We start from the raw sequence: 25,032 nt of genomic DNA, 5'->3' as shown, positions 1-25,032 counted from the left end.
TTTTTTAAGATGGAGTTGCTAGATATTTTTTGTATTTGACCATAGGCTCAGCTCATTTGACGGGTTGATCCAGGCTGTGTGTAATTGCACCCAAGCAACAGGGTCCAATATCCATTTTGCAGGGATATATTTGAGGGGATCTTCCTGAAACAAATTGCATCCTGTACATGTTTACATTAATTAGTTTGCTTACTTTAGTTCATCCTCAGCTCATGATTATTTGGTGGAATTGTGTAGTCTTTTAAAAATAATGTAGAAATAGGAAACCACATTCACCATCAAACATCTGCACACTTTGATATTCCATGTGATTGGTCTGCGTTCACTTACTCCAGAACTTCGAAATGGATTTGTAGTTCTGTTATGATCTTCTAGACACACATTTTTTAAAAAAAAGACCCTGTGAGCTACAAAGTATATTATGCTACATTCTGCTTTTAATTACAATACAGAGTCCCATTTCTGGCCAGTTATTCATCCGGCTCTTGCTTTTAAGTTGGTAATTGACATAGCATAAATTGTCTTTCTGAATGATCAACTTGCTATTCTGTTGGAGGGGCAATTTCATTGCTATCTCTTGAGCTTCTTAATTAAACACTGGCATTGTCTAATTTTGTACTTGTCTTTAAGTTAAAAAAGCTGGCAAATCATGGTTTTCAGCATTTACAAGATGCATGACAGGAATTCACCAAAGTCCCAGAGACTGCCCATTACTGTCTACAAAGACAATGGCAGAGAGACGTAAGAGCACCTAGTATTCCCCTTCCATTCACTCACCATCCTGATTTGGAAATATATTGTTGGCCTTTACTGTTGCTGGTTCAAAATCCTGGAAAACCCTCCTTAACAGCGTGCAGGTGCACCTAAAATACCTGGAGTGCAGTAGTTCAGCACTTTAGGTGCATCTAAGCTATATGGAGTGCTCGTCACCACCACTTCTCAAGGGCAATTAGGAGTGGGCTATAAATGCTAGCCTATCCAGCATTTCCCATGTTATATATTTAAGCGGTTGCATGATTACTTTAAGAGCTATTAACATGATTTTTTGGTGATATCATTGGGATGTTTCACAAGCTCCTGTTAAATTTTATATTCTGTACAGGGAGCAGCTCCTACAATATATCTGTTGTTATTTTGAAGCTATGTGTGCAAACCACATTTTTAATACCCACAGCCCTAACATAGTTAGGACATTACAAAAAGAAAATTGATGTGACTGGCTTTTCAAGCAATAATGCAACCACTTTGATATAGCCCACATCCCTTGAGTGAATTTGTAAAACTTTTATGTTGTGCATGCCTCCCCCCCACCCCACCTTGGTGTCCCAAAATGTGTAGGTTAGATAGATTAGCCAAGGGAAATGTATGGGGTTACAGGGATGCGGCAGAGGAGAGAGCCCAGATAAGATACTCTGTCAGAGAGAGAGTGCAGACTCTGGCCACAGGGCAGCACAGTGGCACACCAGTGGTTAGCACTGTTATCTCATAGCACCAGCGACCTGGGTTCAATGCCAGCCTTGGGTGACTGTGTGGAATTTCACATTCTCCTCCTTTCTACATGGGTTTCCTCCAGGTACTCTGGTTTCTGGGTCTACTGCATTGTACAGATTCTATGAACTCTAACAGCTGTGTGTTAATGTGCAAGACTATTCAGTCATGTTTGGAAATAAGATTGAAAATCCCATTCTGTTTTGGACGGACTCCTGAACAAGTTCAAGGGGAAGCTTCCAGGCCATTAGTTGGCAGCAAGCTGATTTCCCTTTCCACTTCCTTTGCAGGCTCTTTGAGAGCTGCAAACTTTCTTGGAGATCTAGCGTTGGCAGGATCCAATGCTGCCCTTTGCCGCAGAGTTCAGATTATGCTCACACCTTTCCAGTTCCCATCGGCAATTGAAAATCAGACTGTTGACTCTTGAATGAGATGTTAAACCAGTATTCTGTCTACCCTGTCAGGTGGGTGTGATAGATCTCATGGCTATATTTTCAAGAAGAGCGGGGGAGTTATCCCTGACATCAAGGTCAATGTTTATCCCTCAGTCATCATGAAAAAAAGGATCTGGTCATTATTTGTTGTTTGTGGGAGTTGGTTATGTGCACATTGACCACATGGTTCCTACATTACAACAATGTCTACAGTTTAAAATTATTTAAATTGCTTTGGGACATTCTGTGGCTGTGATAGGCACTATCTAAAAGTAAGTATTCCTTATTTCTTAGTCACAATTTCACAATGACTGGAATTCACAATGATCACATCCAAACTTGTTTTTAGCTGGATCAAGTTGACAAGATAAAACAGTGTATAGGCCCGTAGGGAAAACGGAAAGAGGAAGAGAGTAGTGAGGTAAAGATCTGAGTAGGTAGAGCTAAACAGACAATGAATAAAACGTTAAAAGTTTATGCTGATAGAATTTGATGAAGTGTGGGAGAAGTCTTTGTTTGAGCATAAACAATGACATGGACTAGTTGGTCTGAATAACCGCATTTAACCAAAAAAACCCATGTATGTATTATTGAAAATGTATCAGTATATTTTGTACACACTAAGTTTAGTTAATCTGTTTGTTTAGACCAAAATATGCGTTGCTGGATGAATGCACAAGTGCTGTAAGCATTGATGTTGAAGGCAAAATATTTCAAACCGCAAAGGATTCTGGGATCTCATTGCTTTCCATTACTCACAGGCCATCTCTGTGGTGAGTACCTACCCCCTTACAAAAGCTGGAAAGAAAACTGCACACATACTATGTTCTGTTTGCACCAAATATTTTCCATTACTAACAAATTTCTTGCAGAAGCTGGTTGCAGAAATCAGCACCACAATCGTACAGTAATGGAGGAAAGAATTATATTTATTTTTTGTCTTTCAAATCTAAGTAAGTATACCAAATTCTGAGAAAGGATTAATGATTGTAATAGAAATTAGAATATGCTTCCACTGTTTGGTATAATGTATTCATGTATTGAAAATGCAATGCTGAAATGTAGTCCTTTATGCATTGTCTGAATTAGCAATCAATTTAGATCAGCCAAAATTACAAATTTACTCATTTGAGATTTACTGAGACAGTAAACTGTTATATTGTAAATTAAATTTAAATGCCCAGTATGAACTTCATTTAGGAAATGATCTTAAAATATGTTTGAGATAATGAAAATTCTGAAGTAGATCAGTTCAGTTCCAAATATTAAATGTGCATGTATTTACTGATTGGGAGATATTTGGATGAATGAAATTCGAATCACAGTTTGTGATAGCTTTAACTGCAAGTTACATTCCTGGTTTGTTATACCAAATGCTGATTTTTTTTTTCTATTTGTTGACTTACTTGGGCATTATTTCTGTTCATATACTTTTTTCAGTGCAATGAATGTACTATTTCTCTTTGAGTAACTTGAACTTGAAATCTGATTCTCCAGAAGACTGTCAATATTTGTAAGGGGCATCAACAGAAAAAGTTGAAAATCAACTTGCCTAACATTTTATAATTCCACAAAATATAGAGAAGCATTGGTAAAATGTTCCAGTAAATCAACTTCAAATGCTATTTTTAATTGTTGTGAATATTCCCCACAAATCCTTCTGGAACAGCATTTTTGTCACCAAGTGTTGTCAAGTTTCATAACCCAACCATCTCCTCACATTTCCCATTATTCCAGTCATCCATTGTACATGGTTGCTCCAGTGCTGCACATCATCCTAATACTTGTACCAGGCCTAGGGCCTGTTTATGAATAGAACTCCCACTCACCTGACGAAGGGGCAGCAAGCACTTCGAAAGCTAGTGGCTTTTGCTACCAAATAAACCTATTAGACTTTAACCTGGTGTTGTGAGACTTCTTACTGCGTTTACCCCAGTCCAATGCTGGCATTTCTACATCTTGAGCAGGCCAAAGGCCATAGCTTAATGTTGCTGACACTGAGCCAAATCTTCCCGTCTCCAGATCATCAGAGACCAGGCATATGAGTGAAGGTTCGTAACAGGATCCAGTGGAAGCCCTGGGCCTTGGACTTCTGTGGGAATTACTGGGGAAGTTTCAATATGCAAAGGGAAATTGTCCTGCTCTCTGCAACCCTGCATGAATGTTTTTGACTTTGAACTAAAGCCATAGATAAACTATGGACAGTGCTATATTATTTAACTGATTAGTTACCCACAAGTATACAGACCAATTAAAACGCAGTATAACTTCTAGATAGTGGGCGAGAAGAGGATTGGGAAAGGTTTAAATGTCAACAAAGATTGACAAAAAAGTTGATAAAGGAGGGTAGAAGAAGCTATGAAGCTGGGCTAGCGCTTAATATAAAAAAGGATAGCAAGAGTTTTTATAAATATATAAAAAGGAAGAGGCTGGCTAGGGTGAACGTTGGTCCCTTAGAGGATGAGAAAGGGGACCTAGTGGTAGGGGATGGGGATATGGCTAAGGTCTTGAATAACTTTTTTGTTTCTGTCTTCACGGAGGAGGACGTGAATAATTTGCCGGGTGTTAGCGATGGAAAGGTGGTAGGACTGGAGGGTCTTAATGACATTACTGTTACTAGAGAGGTGGTGCGCGACAGACTGGAGGGGCTGATTGTGGACAAGTCCCCAGGACCGGATGGAATGCATCCGAGGGTTCTGAAAGAAATGGCGGAGGTTATAGTGGATGCCTTGGTGGTTATTTTCCAGACGTCGCTGGATTCCGGGGAAGTGCCGGAAGATCGGAAAACGGCTAATGTTACGCCGTTGTTTAAGAAGGGTGCCAGGCAAAAGGCGGGGAATTATAGGCCGGTTAGTTTAACGTCTGTGGTAGGTAAAATGTTAGAATCCGTCATTAAGGAGGAAATTGCGAGGCATCTTGAAGGGAATTGCTTGATAGGGCAGACGCAACACGGTTTCATTAAAGGGAAGTCGTGTCTGACAAATTTACTGGAGTTCTATGAGGATGTGTCTAGGGCGGTGGATAGAGGAGAGCCGGTGGATGTGGTCTTTCTGGATTTTCAGAAGGCGTTTGATAAGGTACCTCACGAGAGGTTACTGCAGAAGGTCAGAGGACATGGAGTTGGGGGTAGGGTGTTAGCGTGGATAGAGGATTGGTTGTCAAATAGGAGGCAGAGAGTGGGGGTCAATGGGTGCTATTCGGATTGGCGGTTGGTGACTAGTGGGGTGCCCCAGGGGTCGGTGCTGGGGCCTCAGCTATTTACCATTTATATAGATGATCTGGAGGAGGGAACCGAGTGTAGGGTGTCGAAATTTGCTGATGACACCAAGATTGGGGGAAAGGCAAATTGTGCGGAGGGTGTGGAGAGTCTGCAGAAGGATCTAGATAGGCTGGGCGAATGGGCCAGGAAATGGCAAATGGAATTTAATGTTGGCAAGTGTGAGGTGGTCCACTTTGGTAGGAAGAATGGTAGGAAGGACTATTACTTACGTGGCGAAAAACTGCAGCAGGCGACGGTGCAGAGGGACCTCGGGGTCCTTGTGCATGAGTCGCAAAAACCCAGCCTGCAGGTGCAGCAGGTGGTCAGGAAGGCGAATGGGATGCTGGCCTTCATAGCGAGGGGGATTGAATATAAAAGTAGGGAGGTCTTGCTGCAGCTGTATAGGGCATTGGTGAGGCCGCAGCTGGAGTACTGTGTGCAGTTTTGGGTGCCGCACCTGCGCAAGGATATTTTGGCCTTGGAGGGAGTGCAGAGGAGGTTTACTAGGCTGATACCGGAGTTGAGGGGGTTGAGCTATGAGGAGAGGCTGAATAAACTAGGCTTGTACTCGTTAGAGTTTAGAAGAATGAGGGGAGATCTCATTGAGACGTATAAGATGATGAATGGGATGGATAGGATAGAGGTGGAGAGACTCTTCCCGCTCAAAAAAGACAGTAGGACTAGGGGGCACAGCCTCAAGATAAAGGGGGGGCGGTTTAGAACGGAGTTGAGGAGGAACTTCTTCACTCAAAGGGTGGTGAATCTCTGGAATTCTCTGCCCGTTGAAGTGGTGGAGGCTGCCTCGCTAAATATTTTTAAGACGCGGGTTGATGGGTTTTTGATAAGAGAGGAGATTAAGGGTTATGGGGAGAGGGCGGGAAAGTGGAACTGAGCCACGACAGATCAGCCATGATCTTATTGAATGGCGGGGCAGGCGCGAAGGGCCAGATGGCCTACTCCTGCTCCTATTTCTTATGTTCTTAAATCCACAACCAGTCAGCCATTCTGACCTGACCTGACCCACTATCCTCCCCCACCCTGATCAGACTACTCATCTGACTATCCCCCATAACCCAACCTGACTACCCTCAAACTAACTTGACAACCTCTTGACCTGTTGAACCCCAACCCAACCTGACTACAACCGTTCCTTCCCCAAACCTGACTCATCTACCCCACTGACTGAACCTGACTATCCATCTTAACTCATATCCACTTAACCCATTACCCACCCACCTATCCTATTCACTCACCCATTCTTTATTTCACCATTCATAAACATTCAGATTGGATCTTTAAAATTACCAAGCAGCCATAAAAAGGGCACATGTCCTGTCTTTCCCCAACTCAACTCTGCCCAAAGGAGTTCCCAGTGGATGCTGCTCTGCACATTTCTGTGAAATCTGGGTTCAGAAGAAAGTTGGAAGAAATGCACAGCAGTGTAGAATGGAAGGGATTTTGAAACTCAGAGCTGCCGAAGGGTCATCGAAATATTGGCTCCACAGATGCTGTCAGACCTGCTGAGATTTTCCAGCATTTTCAGTTTTTGTTTCAGATTCCAACGTCCACTGTATTTTGCTTTTAACAACAAAGTTAAACTGTGTCCTTTATTTTCACCTACATGCTTTGTTTTTTGTAGAATGAAAGGAATATTTGTATGGTTAATTTGAATTATTTTTGTAGGAAATACCACACACACTTGTTACAATTTGATGGGGAGGGTGGTTGGCGATTTGAACAATTGGACACTGCTACTCGACTTTCACTGGCTGAAGAAAAGCAACGACTTGAGTCTCAACTGGCTGGAGTCCCTCAAATGCAACAGCGGCTAAATGAACTGTGCAGGGTTTTGGGAGAAGACTCTGTACTAAGAACCACTGGATTTGAAGAATAATGACACATGATGAATGTGAATAACATAAGAAAAACCACACAAGAATTGCATGAGGCAAACAGAATGAATAAAAACAGAATTTCCTACTTATTAAGAATAATTAGCTTCTTCCAGAACGATAAAATTGAATTTTTACATAAGTAATCTTATCATTCCTTTAGAATACTGTGATATGTTAACTTTCTTTTCCAGGTTTATATGATTGAAATTTTAGCATTTAGCTATTATTTTGAAAGCATTTTCTTAAAAATATTATGGATGTTAAGGGGAAACTAGAATTTGCACTTTGCAAGGAATTAGTTCCAATTCTTTAAATGTAATTCAAAGCTCTGCCCAAATTGAAAGAGCCTTATTTTGTTTTAACAAAAGTGTCACAACAGCAAGTGACCAGCCTAAATTTGGACAAGGATGATGCCACACCATCATCTTCTTCAGCACTCTGCCCAGGAAGTTCCTTTGCAACAACCACAAACAGTATTTTATTTTAATTCTAAGAATCCATTGTTTGGGGAGAAGAGGAGGGATAGGGGCACTTAAATATACTTTTTTTAAAATATGGGATTGTAATAGATCTTAACAACATAAGGTCTGGAATTCTAAACATGGTTTCACATGAAATGTCAATTCCCTATTTACTACTACTACATAACTCTACTAAACATTGCTTCTGGATTTCTTACAGCTCCCAATTACCAATTTATGCTCATTGTTTGTGTGGTTTCTTTCCAAATAATGATTGTTTACCTTAAATATTAATAAGCAGTACCATATCAGTTTATATAAAATGTAGATCTTTTGCTACAACAAAGGAAGTATTATTATTTGTATTTATTATACCTGCATTTTACCACTAATAGTCCAATCATGTGTTTTAAAACACAAACAATGTCAAAAGCTTTCATACATAGGCTAGAATTTATTCAGATCAGAGTCCAAACTCTTCTGGACAGAATTTGTTTTCTCCTGGACAGAATTTGTTTTCTGTCTTTGGTATCCTTCAGACTAGGATACCAGGTTTTTGTATTGTTTACCATTTTAAATTCTTTGCCGCATTGAGCCACTGAATTGTTATTTATTTAACCCCGTTTCCTTCCCAATCAGGATGGTGTGGACCATGAATTGGTTGATCAACATGCTTCTGTGGTGCAGGACTGGTCCTGTTTCCATCATACCTCTCCTGATGCAGAACATTCTGCTGGCGCAAAATGTTTCATCTAGAATATATGGAACATGTGCACTGAGGAAAGTTTGTAGCTCAAGTGACAATCAGAGCCAGTATTTAAACTTGTAAGCTAAAAATGGCAGCCAGAAATGGACCGTCAGAGCTCATGAGTGTCCTTTTTATTTGTTTTTAGATTTGAAAAAAATGTTGAGTTTGAAGTTGTATTTTTATCAATTGTATTAAATTGTCATTGGTCCATTATAATTTCTTAGTGTTTTGTGTAACTAAGATTGAATTCTAAATAAACTGGTAATTTATATATCCATGATAAAGTTTGCTTTAATGTAAAAACAGAAATGGACCATTTGTATACTTGGGACAGAATTTGCCAGTAATATTCTATCTTTAACTGCATGTTTGTATGCTGTAAAATATTGGTTTTCAAAATGTATTGTGCAAGTCTAACTAATACTATGGTACCTCAAAACCAATTTCATATTCTAAAATCTCTTTTGCATGATGCATGAAATCTGATAGTAATTATCTCTGATCATGCATTTTTGCGAAAACATTATGGCGTAGTAGTTCCAACAACAAAATATTCATATGGCTGGACCAGGATGTGAAAGAGGAAAAAAATTGCATGTTCATAGGAAACAGCAAGGCCGCTTCTTCCTGTAGTGTTTGAAAGAGCTTTATAATTACAAATTCATTGCATTTTATATTTTAACAAGAAAAAAAGTACAAGAAACTATGGATAGAAAATCAACCCCGGCGATGATGCAAAATGGCCAGTTGAATGCAGCACTTGCAATAACAGCAACCGAATATCAGCTTCTGCTTTTAATGGGTGGCTGAACCAATTCTGCCTGTTTTGTGCCAGCACCTGAGTCAAATTTCTACCCTTACATGTTTTGCATGTCTATAATTTTTGAGGTGGTAATTCTGGTATAAGTGATCAAATACCAGATTGCAAGTTTGGAAATTGTAGGCCAAAACTTAATGTTCTTCTCAATGGATAGATATTGCACAGAGAAGCTCTACGTTTGATCAAGACTCACTTATTGTTGACAGGTACAATCAACCTACGATGGAAATAGATGAGGTGATGCACATTTATACTTTAAAAAATAGTCCAAGTTACCTGAGACATCTCAAATGCAACACTCTTTTCCTGCCAGCCAATATTAGCCAGTTTCCTTTGTAATGTTAGGACTGGTAAGAGAATTGGATGAACATTCAAAAATGTGATACTTAACTGCAGCAGAGAGTATTTTAATATGTCACAAAGTTTACCAACGAAGGCAATATATATAAATGATGCCAAATTGCAGTATACTTGAAATATCACTATATTCAACTTCCATTTTGTACTGTTTGGCATTAATATTTTAATCTGACTTGTAGATTCTTCGAGAGGAATATCTTGACCAGTTCAAACAGTGCAGAGAGTAAATCACAATCTAAAACGAGTCAAAAATTTACCTCAAATGAATATCAACTATGTTTTGACATTTAAATTGCTGTTTTATTTAATCTGTACGTAAATGCACCATGTGTATTGTATTTTGGAGAACAATAGATTTATTGTTACAAAATTAAAATTTCTGATTTACCAAGAACATTTTCCATAATTTTTACTATAAAGCAAGCATTGTAACCTTTGAAGTAAATAAAAGCAAAAAGGACACATAAGGCGTCTTTCATGGCTTCAGCATATCCCAAATGCTTGATAGCCTGAGATGTACTTCTGAAGTCATCACTATTGTAATGTATAGAAACTTGGGCAATATGAACATCATGTGGTTCCACAGACAGCAATTAGATATGTGTTGTAGTTATGGGTAAATATTAATCAGATCACAAGGGGAACTCCCAACCCACTTTTTTGAGTAGTGCCAAAGGGAACTTTCTGTCCATCTCAGAAGGCAGATTGAGCTGTAATTTAACTATCTCCAGTGTGTATTGAAGTGTCAGCTTGTATCATGTGCTTAAGTCTGTGAAGTGAAGGTTGAACCCACAATATACTAAGATGAAACATTTTAAAACTAATGTATTTCAACTGGTTGAATATTTATCAGTTTATAGGAAATGGAGAATCATAACTGCAGTCCACATTTGATTGAGAGAATTAAGAGGCAGTTGCACATCCCCCTTTAACATCTCACCAATGTGTATCTTGCACACCCTTGATTTTCTTTGCTCTGCCAATGATAGCCATGGTTTCTACTGCTTATGCCTCAAACTCTGAAATTCTCAATCTAAATATCTACAACTCTTCCTTTGAATTTCTCCACAAAACTGGGTTTCTCACTTGTGGTATTCTATATGCTTACTCTTGTTTCAAATAGTTCCCACTATTTGTGCCTTCCAAGTCTATTTTTGTCAGAAAGGAAATAGTCGAACAGGGAAGGGAGTTCAAAAACAATTTAGTTACAGTTAATGGAACTTCCACCTGGTTCCTTTTGCCCTTCTCACAAATAATATGTAGCGTGTCCCAACATTGTAGATGCATCCACACCAGAACAGATTCCAATAAGCTGTGCCACCTTCCACAACCAGGAATAAAGCTGTTGGATTAGAAAGTGTACAGGAAAATGCGTAATTGACTGGAAAGTTGAATTTGGCTGGGTATCTCTCATTTGGCTAGCACAGACACAGTGGGCTGAATGGCCTTTATGAAGTGAATTGAGTTCAGAACACTGTTGGCATTGCTGCCTTGCCCTGGTGCCAGTGTTGAACCTAGATAGATGACAGACTTGCCCAGATGCCAGTGTTGAACAGAGATGGAAGGTGAAGACAGTCCTGCTTTGTCCAGATATGTGTTGAACAATGGGCTGAATGGCCACTGTGAAGTGAATTTTGGTGATTGAGCTCAGAACACTGACTGCTGCCTTGTTGTGGTGCCAGTGTTGAACAGGGATGGAAGATGCCTTTTCTAGGTACCCGTGTTAAACAAGGATGGAAAGTGATGGCGTTGAATAGGGATGGAAGATGCGAGCCCTGCCTCGTCTGGGTCTTTGTGTTGGACAGGGGTGGCAGCTGAGAACCCTGCCTTGTTTAGGTGTTTGTGGTGGACAGGAATGGAAGACGTCCAGATGCCTGTGTTGAACAGGGATGGAAGATAAGAGCTGTGTTGAACAGAGATAGATAGTGAATTCACCTCTGCCTTGTCTGGGTATCTGTGTTGAACAATGGGCTGAATGGCCTCTGTTTAATGAATTTCTGTGATTGTTCAGAATACTGACTGATTGCTAGCATTGCAGTCTTGCTGTGGTGCTAGTGTTGAACAGGGACGGAAGATGCCAGCCCTGCCTTTTCCAGGCCCCTCTCTTGCTGCTGTATCCCTGCCCGGGAGGATGAGTCAGTTAATTGTGTTTACTCTTTACGCCACCCACCTGCTCTGTTGACATAGGGATGATGTGGAGATGGTGGCGTTGGAATGGGGTAAACACAGTAAGAAGTCTCACAACACCAGGTTAAAATCCAACACGTTAATTTGTAGCAAATGCCACTAGCTTTCAGAACTGGCTGTTCCTTCGGCAGGTGGACGGGAGTTCTGATCACAAACAGGGCATATAAAGATACAAACTCAATTTATGTGAATAATGATTGGGCCTTAGGTGGACATTCCAATTATTATTCATGTAAATTGAGTTTGTGTCTTCATGTGCCGTGTTTGTGATCAGAACTCCCGTCCACCTGACGAAGGAACAGCCAGTTCCGAAAGCTAGTGGCGTTTGCTACAAATTAACGTGTTGGACTTTAATGTGGGGTTGGGACCTCCTTTTTGAATAGGGATGGCAGGTGCCAGCCCTGCCTTGTTCCGGTGTTTGTGGTAAACAAGGATGGAAGGTGCCAGCCTCGCCTTATCCAGGTGTTTGTGGTGACTGGGGTGCAAGGTGACAGTCCCACCCACAGCAGCCAGGTGAGCGACTCCTCCCAACACGTCACAAAACAGCCAGCGTTCCCGATTGGCCACGTGGGCTGCCAATCTGCAGGTTCGGCCAATCCACTGTGTCCCCGCCCCTCTGCCCAGGAGATCGGGGGGGGGGGGGGGCGGTTAATTGTGTTTTCTCTCCGCCACCCATCCGCTCTGTTGACATTTCCAACCGGCTGCGCTTTTACCTGGGTGCCCCACAACAAGCCTGGGTTGTCGCTCGAAGGCCCCCAGCCCTCGCAGCGAGAGAGGGGCAGGAGAGGCTGTGGCTGATGTCGCGCTGACGCTGCTTCTCCCTCCCTCCCGAGGACAGCGGAGCCGGTGAAGGGCGGACAATAGTCAGTGAGAGAGCCCCCCCTCCCCTCCCCTCCCCTGCGGGACATCGCAGGCCCGCTCCGCCCCTTGCCCGAGGCCCCGCTCCGCCCAGCCTCCCACCTGCCGCTCTGTCTCAGCGGCGCATTGCGACACCGGCGCAGGCCGAGGTGGCTGTGGCGGCCTGGAGCGGGGCCAAGTGACCAAGGGAAAGTGAGGGCTGAGGGGGCGGAGTGAGTGAAGCCTCCTCCCCCCTTGAAGCCGTTGCCGCATTTAGCTTCAGCTTCCCCATGGCTCTTGCTCGGCTGGGCGGCATCTACAGGTAGCCGAGGAGGTGGGGAGGACTCAGTGCATCTACAGGAGCTGCTCCGAAGCTCTACTTCGGCTACAAGAAGCTTTAATCCCCTGGACTCGTTTGGGCTCGGATACGGTGCAATGGCGGCGCCAGGTCAGGATGACTGCTCTGTCCGGGTTGCTGTAAGGTGAGGGGCGGCGGCCACTTTATTCTTCTTGCACTGCCTACAATTTACAGACATCACATTTTCCTTCACAAAGATCCGATCTTTTCTGCGGACCTTTCAGGCAGGCGGTATTACTGCGTACATTTCTAATATTAAGTCTTGGCATTAAAGATGACTGCAGGATCAAAATTTCCCATTTCATTTGTGCAGTGTGCATTCAAAAGTTCCCAAGGGCTTGCATATGTTGGTCAGATTTAAATTTGAAATTGCTGTGTCAGGGTCGCTTGGTGCATGAACAATCATTTTCCATGTTTTTTTTCTCTCTATCTTGCATACAGGGCTATCACACCGTTCCCCAAGTGGCATATGATTATAGATATGCCATGCACTGCTTTTGTGTAAAGGAAATAGATGTCTGTCCACACGTTGTCCTTCCGTATCATCCACGAAGCATGCCAGTATCTGCCTGTGCCCTGATGACATGTAGCTCCACCTCGCCAAACCATCTCTCCCAAACACTGGACTGCTTTTGATTTGTCACTTTTGTTCATTCTAAATCCAGTACTGGATGAGTAGAAATGTCTTCCACTAAATATTGGGAGACGGAAGCCATTTTCTTCAGTCCATACCCCAGCCACGACTCTTATTACTCTCCCTTGACACTGTCGGAACAAGACCATTTACAGCCTTAGTGTCCTTTTTGACCCAGAAATGAACTTTAGACCTGATGCACTTGATCATCAAAACTGCTTATTCCACCTCCATAGCGTTGCCTGTCATTGGCCATCTCTAAGCTAATTTGCTGAAACCATCATCTGTTCCTTTGTTGCCTCCAGACTTATTTTTCAAATGCACTGTTCCCATCAGCTTTCCACTTTTTACACACCAGAGCTTGATCTCGTCTAAAGCTGTGCTGCCGTTATCACAACTTGCACAAAGTCATATTCACCTGTCACCCTAATTTCACTGATCTGTGTTGGCTTCTGTACTAACAATGACTGTTTAAAAAAAAATTGTTTTTCAATTCCTCCGTGGCCTTGACACTCCCTGTCTCTGTGACCTCCTCCAGCCACGCAGCACTCAGATCACTGAACTCCTACTCTGGCATTTTGCAAGCCCCTCTTCTATCATCAGAAGCCAAGCCTTAAGGTTTATCTCAGCCTTAAACTGTGGAATGCCCCTTACCCTTTTAAAATGCTCATTAAAGCAATACCTTTTTAGTGAAGCTTCTGCAAATATCTCTTTATGTGGCTTTAAATAAAAGTTTAGATGATCGAGTGGGTCAGGTCTAAAGTTCATTTCTGGGTCAAAAAGGACACCAAGACTGTAAACGATCTTGTTCTGACAGTATCAAGGGAGAGTGATGAGAGTTGTGGCTGCAGTATGGGCTGAAGAAAATGGCTTCCGTCTTCTAGTATTTAGTGGAAGACATTTCTACTGATCCAGTACTGGATTTAGAACGAACAAAAGTAACAAATCAAAAGCAGTCGAGTGTTTGGGAGAGATGGTTTGGCGAGGTAGAACTGCATGCCATCAGGGCACAGATTCTATGTAATGCTCCTTTATAGTATCTTGGATGCTATGCTGTGTTAAAACAACTGTATAAATGTTTCTTCTGTGCCTGCCATATAAGACCACAATACAGACAATGACTATTACGTTTGCTTTTCTTGATTCTGGATGTTCTTATGAGATTGCCATCACTAATCACTGCCTTGAGCAGTACTTATGTCTCATTTGGATCAGTGTTCCTTTTACTTGTTTAGTATCTAATTGGAGCAAGATCTGATCATTGAACATAAAATGTCGATTTGCTTATTGACTATGTCATGGACTGACTTATGAATTCCAATTAATTTGTTTAGTATGTAAGTGCAGACACCTGCTTCAAACATCTTTAGAAGCAAAAAGATGCATCAACATCATTTGCATTAACTCTTAATATAACATAACCCTCGAAATGTGGTCCCTTACTGTGTTGGTGATTTCTGCCAAAGTGCTTTTGTATGTAATAGTTTTAATTCACTGGTGAGCTGACTGCAAAGTACCCAGTGCAGCCCTAAAACTCATGGCAGCTGATAATTTAGCTGTCAAATGAACTTTCTCAATCTGAGTATTTATAGCTGTTACTTTAGAACTATTACCCATGGCTTTCATTGCATGTTTGAACTGAATGGAATTACTTGACCAACTCACTCAATTCCAAATGCGAATTTTGCATGAGTATTCCCCATTTGAGCACTACCAAGATGTATACATCACATGTTATGAGGTGTATGTTTGCTAGAATGCTGAGTTCTTTGTAGACTGCAGAAATAGTGAATGCAATATGTACAAAAACCAGTCTGCTTAGTGTACACACCTTATTTTTGTTTTGACATTGTTTATGGTTTACTTCTAAATGTAACGTTTGACCATTTAATGGCTTTTTTGGCATGATTTTCTTTTTCTGACACAACAGGACTAGCATTTGTGCATTTGTACATAAAACAAAAATGAGACTTGATCTTTGGTTTTTAGTATTAAGAATGTGGCTGCCCTAACAATGTGATTAAAGCATCAGACATTGATGAACCTGTCTGAGACCATGGCAACAAAAACATTTAGGGTGTTGTCAAGTCCAAATGATCAGAATGTAAACATGCTTGGAATAAGAAAGGCTATTTAGCCTTTAAAGCTCATTTCTTCCATCAACCAAGTGCAAACTACCCAAATATAAAATATTCCATTTGTTATTTACAATCTAAGTTGACAACGTGTGCATGATACCAAATGGCTTCTGCAGTACAAATTTGCTGTTGCTTCTAAGATGATAGCGAGGAAGTATTGTTTTTAAGGACTGTCTGGATTTTTTCCTAATAATGCAAGATTTAAGCTTTAAAATATTGCAGGAGAAAGTTTAAGAAATGATCATTTTAAATTGGAGTTGGAAGGTTTAGCTGTTGTGGCTTTCTTTGTGGTAGACTATGCTACTTTTTGTGGTTTGCATTTATCAGTGGCTGGTGAATTTGAGTTAGTCAGTGTTAACAAGGTTTGCGGTCTGTTCAAGGAAGCAATTTTGCAATGTTATTTGTGCTTTGTTCCATTGCATAATGTAATCACCCATGCTTCTGCAGTGAAATGGATGTGTCCTGCAGGACAGTCAGTAATGTGGCAAATAGAATGTATTGTACTGGTAACATTTTATCACAGCAAACTAATTTGTATAATTTCTTTGGTAAATATTAAGTATATGCTTCATTTGTTCTGTATATTTATTCCTGATATCAAAACAATTTGCACACTGTTATCAAGTCTGGTATTTGTATCTTTAAGCAGCATAGCTCCATTCACCCTGTGCACTGAAAACTTTTATTGACTCATTGGACACAAGGTCTTTCGATGGCATCACAGTATTCATAATGTTGATACTATTTGGGCTAAGACATTCATGTTTATTTTCTGAATTTAGGAAACAAAAAGTGCTGAGAGTAAAGCACGGAACATGCTGGAAGTGCTCACTAGGTCTAACAGTATCTGTGGTGAGAGAAATGGATGATTTGCCAGGCCTACGATGTTTTTGTCAACTGGGAAATGTTTGCGATGTAATATTGTAGGTTTTGAGCAAATTAAAGTGTGGGTGGGGGTAGGGGCAGAAATAACTAAAGGGAAGGTCTGTGATAGCATGGTCGACAGGAGAGATTGAATAACGAAATGAATCGTGGTGCAATTTCAAAGGAATCGCTTATTGGACAAGTAAAGAAACAAAAGATAGCAATGGAAATATGAGTAAAACTAGAGTGGGAACAATAAATAAAAAAAAAACCCAGAACACAACAGGGACAGACGTTATCATCTGTAGTTGCTGAACATCACTGTTGAGCTCAGAAGGTTGTAAAGTGCCCAGTTGAGGTGCTGTTTGGAGTCTTGGGTTGAGCTTCGTTGGAATACATTGGGCAAAAAGGTCAGTGAGGAAGCAAGGTGGAAAATTGAAATAATAGGCAACTGAAAGCTTGGGGTTACACAAATGGACTGAATGGAGGAGTCTTGCAAAGTGATCACTCAGCCTGCATCTGGTTTCCTCAACATAAAAGAGACCACGTCAGGAGCAAAGTTGGAAGTAGCATGAAGAAAATCACTTTCATTTGGAAGAAGTGTTTGGGGCCTTGAACAAAGTTAGTAGCAGTTTTGTTTAATTCTGTAACCATAACTAGCCTTTGTGTTTTAGGATTATTTAAACCCATCAGGAACTTATTTCAGCGGAGTCTGGTTTGTAATATGAGAACAGATGGAAGACGCTTGCTTTACTGGTGAGCTGTTCCCAAATATCCTCTCGTAGCAGTGGGCCAATTAGCACCTCACATCTGATCTGCAGTTGTGGGATTATGGTTGATCTGGGACTGAACTCCATATTCCTGCCATGACCATATATCCCTCAATATCTTTGGTTCGTAGGAATCTTTTAATCTCATTCAAAATTGACCTACCATGAACTGCTGTTTGTGGAAGACCATACCAAACTTCTGTCACTCTTTACATGTCCATTTGTTAAGGCCCAACTCTCATTTTTGGGCAATGATTCCATAGTTTGAGACTCCCCTGTCAGTGAAAATAGGGTCGATAGAGAGAAACTATTTGTTCGCTATTTAATCTTGAAATTGTTCAAATCACCCCTTTTTGAATTGAGCCCTTAAAGCTCATTCCTTCCACAAACCAAGTGCAAATTATCATAATGTAAAATATTCCATTTGTTATTTACAACCTACGTTGACAACGTGTACATGACACCAAATGGCTTCTGCAGTACAAATTTGCTACTGCTTCTTAGATGATAACTAGGAAGCATAATTTTAAAGGATTGTCTGGATTTCCCTTCCCTAATAATGCAAGATTTAACCATAGCCTTATAAATTACTGAGAATGTAAGCCCTATTTTCTGTCATCTCTCCTTTTTGTAATTTTATGTTTACACCAGTGCTGCTTATTATCCAGCCTATATATTTGTCACTGGCAGAATTTTATCTAAAGAGTTCTCATACTGTTGATGAGGTTGTACGTCCGTCAAATCCTGAGTGTTGATGGTCTACAGTGTTTAATTCCCCGTTACTACACTTCAGATTGTGTTGCATCATGGTTTTAGTTATGCAGACCTTTCCATACCACCTACCTTTGATCCAACCAGAGCATTGTTCTAGCAGTTTCTTATATCGGTCAGTTTGTCAGTATTGTACCACTTGTGTCTCTGGAGTGGAAGCCATTAAGAGTACGCAAGTTACAAACATAGTATTGTAACTATTTTGGCAGAAGATAAAAAGTATTTTCTGTTTAAAGTTAGTAGTAGAAATTGGCAGAAACTATGAACACTAGTCTTTAATCCTAAAATGGAAAGAGGGGAGTTTTGAATGCGGGGTTGGGGGGGAACCTGTTTGAGGCATTTTTCTGATTATTTTAATGAGGTTTTGGAGTCAGCTGTGGCTAAATGCTGGGAAAAATGGAGCCGCCCAGTAAGCTCAATTGCTCAAACAATAGAGCAAGTAATGTCTTTTGGAGACCAAGGCAGTTCTTTTTGTGGTTGTTGCATGAACTGGGAGACTGCTGTTGGGAACATCGGTTTGACTGAAGATTCCTGATTTTTAAAAAAAATTTGTACCATTTCTAATTTGTTTCTGATTTTAAAGCTACAAAAGTAATTTGCCCACAAATCAAAAATTTGAATTTTTAGATCGAAAACTAAAATCCAAAAATGGTCATGCCAGTGAATTGAGTTGCACTGATTTTTATACTGTTTTTTCTTTAGTTTTTTTCTCACTTCTAGAAGCTGGATTAATATTCCTGATGGTCACTGAAGTGTTATTACTTTGGAGGTTTAAAAGAAGAGCTGTTTCAGATGGATTCTGCTAATTCATTTTCTGATAATGCGTCTGAAAGTCAAATTGAACAAAAATACTCACTAGAAAACCCTAAATTCACTGATTTTTTTTTTTGCCAAACACTTGGTTGTTAAATATATAGTTCTTGTGATGTTTCTTTGGCTGACTTTTAAATAAATTTCTCATGCATAGAGTAGCAATGCGCTTGTAAGTAAATGGATTGAGAAGGTGTGGTGTAAGGGGTATAATGGTGTGCGACAGTTACTTTGGATTGATATATCATTGTCACGTGTCATTTTAATCTGTGCAGATCAATTGCATTCAGACTACCTAGATATAGTAGATGGAAATAATTGAAGAAAAGAGCAAAATTCATTGAAGAGCTGTTTTTTAAAAGTAGATGACGGCAGAAAGCAGCTAAAGGTAAATTCTCTGAAGAAGATAAATTTCTAATTGATAATTATCTAATCAAGGGATTGTGGAAAAGGAAATAAATATCAAGCAATTTACTAAAGCAGCCTGATTCTTTATTAGATCGCTAGCTTATAATCATTCTACTTTGAAAATTCTGCAAGAATTATCATGCTACTTAAAAATTGTCTCTTTTTGAATACTGTTTACATTTTTTTAGTTTAAAAGAACACAAATTGCAAAAACATGAAAAGCAGAACCTGATTTTATTCTGCCTGCTCCACCCTCCATACATTTTTAAGTACACAAGATTGGTAAAAATCAAATTTTGAAAACAGTGAATCAAGAAGTTAAAAAACACATGAAGACCTCAGCTTTATGTGGGAACTTAAACTGCCTTCAATTGCTTGCTGGCTGTTAATGTGGGTTGCAGTGATTTGAATGTCATATTACGTTATTTTAGGAGCGAGATTTAAAAAAAAAGACTTGTATATTGAATTCTAAATTGGAAATACGTTTTCAGTCATCTCTTGAATTAAGATTGTGACAATAAAACAGATTAATTTTATGATTTTAAATTTGCATTCTCCAGTTAACACTCCTCGAGAGTGGCATGGTGGCACAGAGGTTAGCGCAGCTGCCTCACAAAGCCAGGGATCCAGGTTCGATTCCTGGCTTGGGTCACTGTGTGTGTGGAATTTGTATGTTCTCCCCATGTCTATGTGGGTTTCCTCCCTTTCAGTCCTAAAGACATGTTTGTTGGGTTCATTGGCTGTGCTAAATTCTCCCTCAATGTACCCGAACAGATACCTGAGTGTGGTGACTAGAGGATTTTCACAGTAATTTAATTGCAATGTTAATGTAAGCTGCCTTGTGACAATAATAAATAAACTTAAAAACTGTTTGTCACCTCCACTTGCTGGTACCTGACAAAATAACAAGGAAGAAAGTTGCTTGACCTGTATTACTAGATCAAGGCTGTTTCTTGTGACTTGCTACTCTATGACAGTTCCCAGAAATTTTTATGCCATTTTATAATCAGTATTGCATTAAATTATTTTCGTGTTGCAGTGTTTTGTGGCGATAGTGTAAGATCGTGGAGCAACAACTTCCAATAAGTTTCAGTAAAATGTCACAGGTAGCACAATATTTTTGTTCAACCCTTCACCTGTTTGTTTCCCCTTTTTAATTTTGTGCTGCCCTCTTCGAAGCACATGCAGGCTGCAGATGCATTTTAATTCAATTCCATTCCAAGAAATTGATCATCAGTTGTAAATTTGAAGAATACATGTGCAGTCTAGTGAGCATTCAAAAATTATGTTTGATCAGCAACTTATTTTGAACATTTGAAAATGTAAGTGGAAGATCAGAGAATTTGCCCCAGAGCTGAGTGCTGATTCTAATTAAACTAAACGATTTGCTGTCAGCAACTTGGTGAAAAGTCATCGGATTTGTAGATGGTACCAAATTTGGGCCGATAGTTGAATTGAATGAGCCAGCTCAAATTGTAAAGTAAGTTGAAAAATATGTGATTAGACCAACAATAGATAACTGAAAGCAAATTATAAAACACAGGAAGGAAAAGTAGTAACTCAGTACTACATGCATTGTGCTGGAATAGCTAAAGATGAAGTTGAAAGAGATCTGAATCCTTGTAAAGTAAACACTGATCATGTCCAGCCGATATAGAGCAGTGATTAACACGACCAACAGCACACTGAACTACGTAGTCTGAACAACAGGCTACAAGTTCAATGAAGCAGTGATCAAACTACACAATGCTTCTGTCAACTTTGAATACGGCATCCAGATCTGGTCACTTACGCACAAGTAAGACATTGCAGCACTGGAAACTGGCTGATCCCTTGTGTCAGAGGTCTGAGTATGAACAAATTATCTCCAGTCTGCCCAACAAAAACAGTGGTACCATCTTCTAAGGGCATATGTTTAAAGAAATGTAAGAAAAGTTTCAACAGTGTAACTAGAGGAACCTAGTTCAAACACATTTTAACAAATTTAGATTTGCTGGCAGAAAATTGTTCATAAGTGCATCAGAGTATGGAGTAGACTTTCAGGTAGAGGCATGAAGATGGAAATCTGGCAGTATTTAAGAAACAATTGGAATTTGTGATGGGAAAATTTATTTTCATGGGAAAATTACAGTTTGACCTTCCTCACTTGTAACTATCAGATTTTGTTTGCAGATAATCAACTGATGACTTTTCTGTTAAAGTGCTGATAAATGCATGTATTATCATTGAGGAGCTGCAAAGTTTTGTCTCCAGGGACATAGTGAACATGGCCTTGTTTGAATATGTAAAGCAGTCCTACTACGGATCCTTCACTCAACAGCCAATTTTCAACACGTGTCTTAATTTATTGTGTTACTCTGTTTGGCTAACGTTGAAACCAAGATTTCAGCAGCTTTCCATCTCATGAGATGATGATTTATGCTGTGGTGGTCAACTCTTGTCAAACATCTGGTGTGACTCAGGAGCCCCTCGCTGGCATGGCAATCATTGCCACATTTGTTGTAGAGGAAATCAGTGGGTTGAGGTGTTGCAGGATTTCCTGGCCTTTGTTTTCTCTAGGCCCTTTTCTCAGTCAGCTGAGCTTTCCGTTTCCGTTCTTTAAAACGCAGTTGAGGAGGAACTTCTCCACTGAAAGGGTGGTGAATCTCTGGACTTCTCTACCCATTGAAGTGGTGGAGGCTACTTCGTTGAATATGTTTAAGTCACAGGTAGAAAGATTTCTGATAGACAAGGGAATTGAGGGTTATGGGGAGAAAGCGGGAAAGTGGAACTGATCCATTTCAGATCAGCCATGGTCTTATTGAACGGCGGGGCAGGTTCAAAGGGCTAGATGGCCTCCTCCTGCTCCTATTTCTTATGTTCTTATGTTCTCCCAATGGGCCCAGTAAATATTCAACCTCCAGAAGTCACAACTGTTAGTGACTTTCTTTCCGTTGTCAGCGGCCACCATCTCCATATCTTTCTTACAGGTCGCAGGTTCTGACTCAGGATGAGTTCAATGTACAAGAGGTCATTAGGTGTAGGGCCGTCATCCATCCAGTGAGCGTGGCCAAGTCAACACAACCCAGCAATGAAAGTGAGCTGATGTGGAATTGGTATGTTCCAGGACCTTAACCAGCCAAAAGATGCCAAGGTTGAAACAGTTCAGCCTTGTCTTGTGCTCATGTTGTCCAGGTCCCACTAATATGTAGGAGTGCACTGAGCATGCTGGCTTGTTGGACTTGCAGCTTCGTGATTCTAGTCGGGTGGCTGATATTCCACACTCTTACTCAGCTTGAATGTAACAGCTGCAGCTTTTGCAATGCTAAAGTTGATTTCACCATCCAGTGAGAGATTGCAGGTGATGGTCAGTCCTAGATATTTGAAGCTGTCCATAGTCACTATTGCCTCATTGTCACTGCTGACGGATGGTAGTATAGCAACGTCCTGGACCATGACGTTCGTCTTCCTGATTCTGATTGTCCAACAAATGAAAGTTTGTCCACCTGCTGCTTACAGGTGTTCCTCGGTATGGAATGTTAGTGCTCATTGTCAGCATAGCGCAGTTATTGATGGGCATATGAAGCACCTTTTGTCTTGGATCTCAAGTAAGTAAGCCTGAACAGCTTTCCAAGTATTCAGGCATACAAGTTGACCAGTTCTGTTGTTAAAGTGGCAGTTAATGACAGTAATAAGAGAATATGCCAAAGGCTGATGGTGCTAGAATCTAGACTGCTTGTCTCCACCACAGATTTCAAAGGGTTCCAGTGTTGCCCTGTGAAAGCTGACCTTGTCCATTGTGACAAGGAAAGGTATCAAGTTGAGCAGCTTCAGCAGGCAGCTTATTTTCTCTATTAGCTTAAATAGACACCTCTGCTATATGGTCAAAGACCTTGGTGCGATTGATGAAAGCAAGATATGGTTTTACCCTTTGTTTCTCTTGCAGCTGCCTGGTACTCGCTGTAACTAACTGCATTTGGTGCAAGATCACCTCAAAATAATCCCATTCTATTTTGCCTATGAACCAACTGAAATATAACTATGATAAAAACAGAAATTTCTGAAAATAATCAGGTGAGGCAACATGAGGTAGAAGCAGTTATGTTTAAAATAGATCTTCCATCAGAACTGGAAGATGTTCAAACAATTCTTTTCAGAACTACAGAACCAGGAGAAACAGGACAGGAAAAGCTCAGGTGGAGATTGGGGGTGAAGTGGAGGACCAGAATGATTCACAACAGAAAGAGGTTATGAGAAGTCAACACCCTAAGAAGGGATGTAAGTGTTTATACTGAAGGAAGGAAGCGTTAAAACTCCAAGGAGCAGAAGGCTGCTATGGCTGAGGAACATGGAAGAAAAGCTGGTAGACCCAGGGATCCAAACCACCCTGCTGGCCATGTATTGATAAGGGATTCACACCCTAACCCCAGCAAACATTGGGTGGAATTTTACAACCCTTTCATGCCCATTTTATGGCAGGAGAATGTTGTAAAACCAGCGTAAAGCGGCTAGTGTAAATGGCGCCGGTTTCCGCGCCTGTCACAATTTTACAACACCCAGATTTCCAGTGTGGTCAGCCTCTTGCTGGAAATAGGCGAGAGGCTGATTAATTTGCCTAAATGTTGATTTCAATGTGTTTAGTGAGCCTGGCGCTGAATCGTCCGGGTTTGCTTGCTTTTTTTCACTTGCTCCTCATGAAAAGGGAACAGTCATGTTGGCCTCGCCAGTGCATGTGGAAGTCAAAGGCCCTTTGGGGAGGCTGAGTGCAAGATAGGGGTACCCCTTGGGCAGTGTCAGACTGGCAGTGCCAGGGGGCACAGTCTTTGGAAGCAGTGCTGGGAGTGGGTCAGTGTGGGGTGAGGGGGGGTGTGCTGCCACTCTACATACAAGTGATTGGGAGGACTGCAATCACTCAGGGAGGTGGAAAATGGCTGCATCTCGGGCCAATGGGGGAAGGGGATCCTGTTGCCACTCTGCATGCAATTGGTATTGTGGAGGGAGGAGCCAGCTGAGGCTGCCTGCAGTAGTAGCAGGGCCCTGACAAATCTCTGCCTGGTTATCAGACCTCCTACTACTGTTAGTGCGCATGTACAGTATCAGAGGTCCGCACATGCGCAATACCTCCCTTGACAGGCTATCTGCCCACAGCCTCTCTGGCTAGAAATGGAAGGCACAAAATTGGATGTGAAAACCCGCCAAAAAACGGATCTGGAACACTCCCATTTTTCAGACCAGCTGGACACTTAGAAAAAATTTTGTAAAATTCCACCGATTGGCTGTTGTGCAACCATTCTCTGTTGCCAGTGAGGAGAGGAAATGGGGCTGATGATTAAAATAGAAACCTCGCAAACCTGAGGTTAAATCTGTAAAAGTGTTGAATAAAAGGTGAGATGCTGTTTCTCAAGTTTGTTTTGGTTTTCATTAGAATAGGAAATTCAGTTTACAAAAAATACAACATGCTTATGATTTAGTTGCTTGTAAATAAGTTGAATTATCCAAATATTTTAATTAAATGATGTAACTAAAATGCAAGTGGGAAATTGGTGCTAAAATTAAATTTTGAACAACTTGGAATTGGGATGAAAGTAAGAAGTGTAAACATTTGCATAATTGTAGTTTTCAAGTGTTTAAATTATTTTGGGAAGTTGCTTGCAGTAATTCAGGGGGTTAGTGGCAGAGAAATAAATATTTGATTAACTGCAGATGCTAAAAAAGTCATGTTCCAAATGTAAGTAATGGAACCTAGAAAATGACATGTAGCTTGTGTTTTGTCAAATTTTGTTAGCTTCTTGGTTTGGCTTCATATGGATT

The 25,032-nt window shown here is 40.7% G+C and overlaps 2 protein-coding genes across 5 annotated transcripts in view; both read left to right on the top strand.

Moving 5' to 3' along the window:
- LOC145355323 (ATP-binding cassette sub-family D member 2-like) overlaps positions 1-9,900 on the top strand; it is a 91,886-nt gene extending 81,986 nt beyond the window's left edge. The window contains exons 9-11 of one of the 3 annotated variants that reach the window (XR_013888953.1): positions 2,570-2,695; positions 2,795-2,875; positions 6,865-6,966. Coding sequence is in view for 2 of the 3 variants with exons in the window: in XM_080207283.1 (XP_080063409.1) it covers positions 2,570-2,695; positions 6,865-7,075 (337 nt within the window). In the remaining variant the exon portion in view is untranslated. Of the gene's footprint in view, positions 1-2,569; positions 2,696-2,794; positions 2,876-6,864 lie in introns of all 3 variants that reach the window. The other 2 variants (XM_080207283.1, XM_080207284.1) reach the window with 2 other exon arrangements.
- A 2,644-nt stretch (positions 9,901-12,544) lies between these two features.
- The window catches only part of kif21a (kinesin family member 21A), a 153,813-nt gene continuing 141,325 nt past the window's right edge, over positions 12,545-25,032 (top strand). Inside the window, exon 1 of one of the 2 annotated variants that reach the window (XM_080207281.1) lies at positions 12,545-12,971. In XM_080207281.1, coding sequence (XP_080063407.1) covers positions 12,925-12,971 — 47 coding nt within the window. In that variant the 5' untranslated portion in view covers positions 12,545-12,924. The remainder of the gene's footprint in view (positions 12,972-25,032) is intronic. The other variant, XM_080207282.1, reaches the window with a different exon arrangement.

The sequence above is a fragment of the Carcharhinus amblyrhynchos genome, chromosome 19 (assembly GCF_965287045.1).
Source record: "Carcharhinus amblyrhynchos chromosome 19, sCarAmb.v2.hapA, whole genome shotgun sequence".
Classification (NCBI taxonomy): domain Eukaryota; kingdom Metazoa; phylum Chordata; class Chondrichthyes; order Carcharhiniformes; family Carcharhinidae; genus Carcharhinus; species Carcharhinus amblyrhynchos.
Note: the sequence above shows the minus strand (reverse complement) of the source record. Positions and strands in the feature narration are given on the sequence as shown.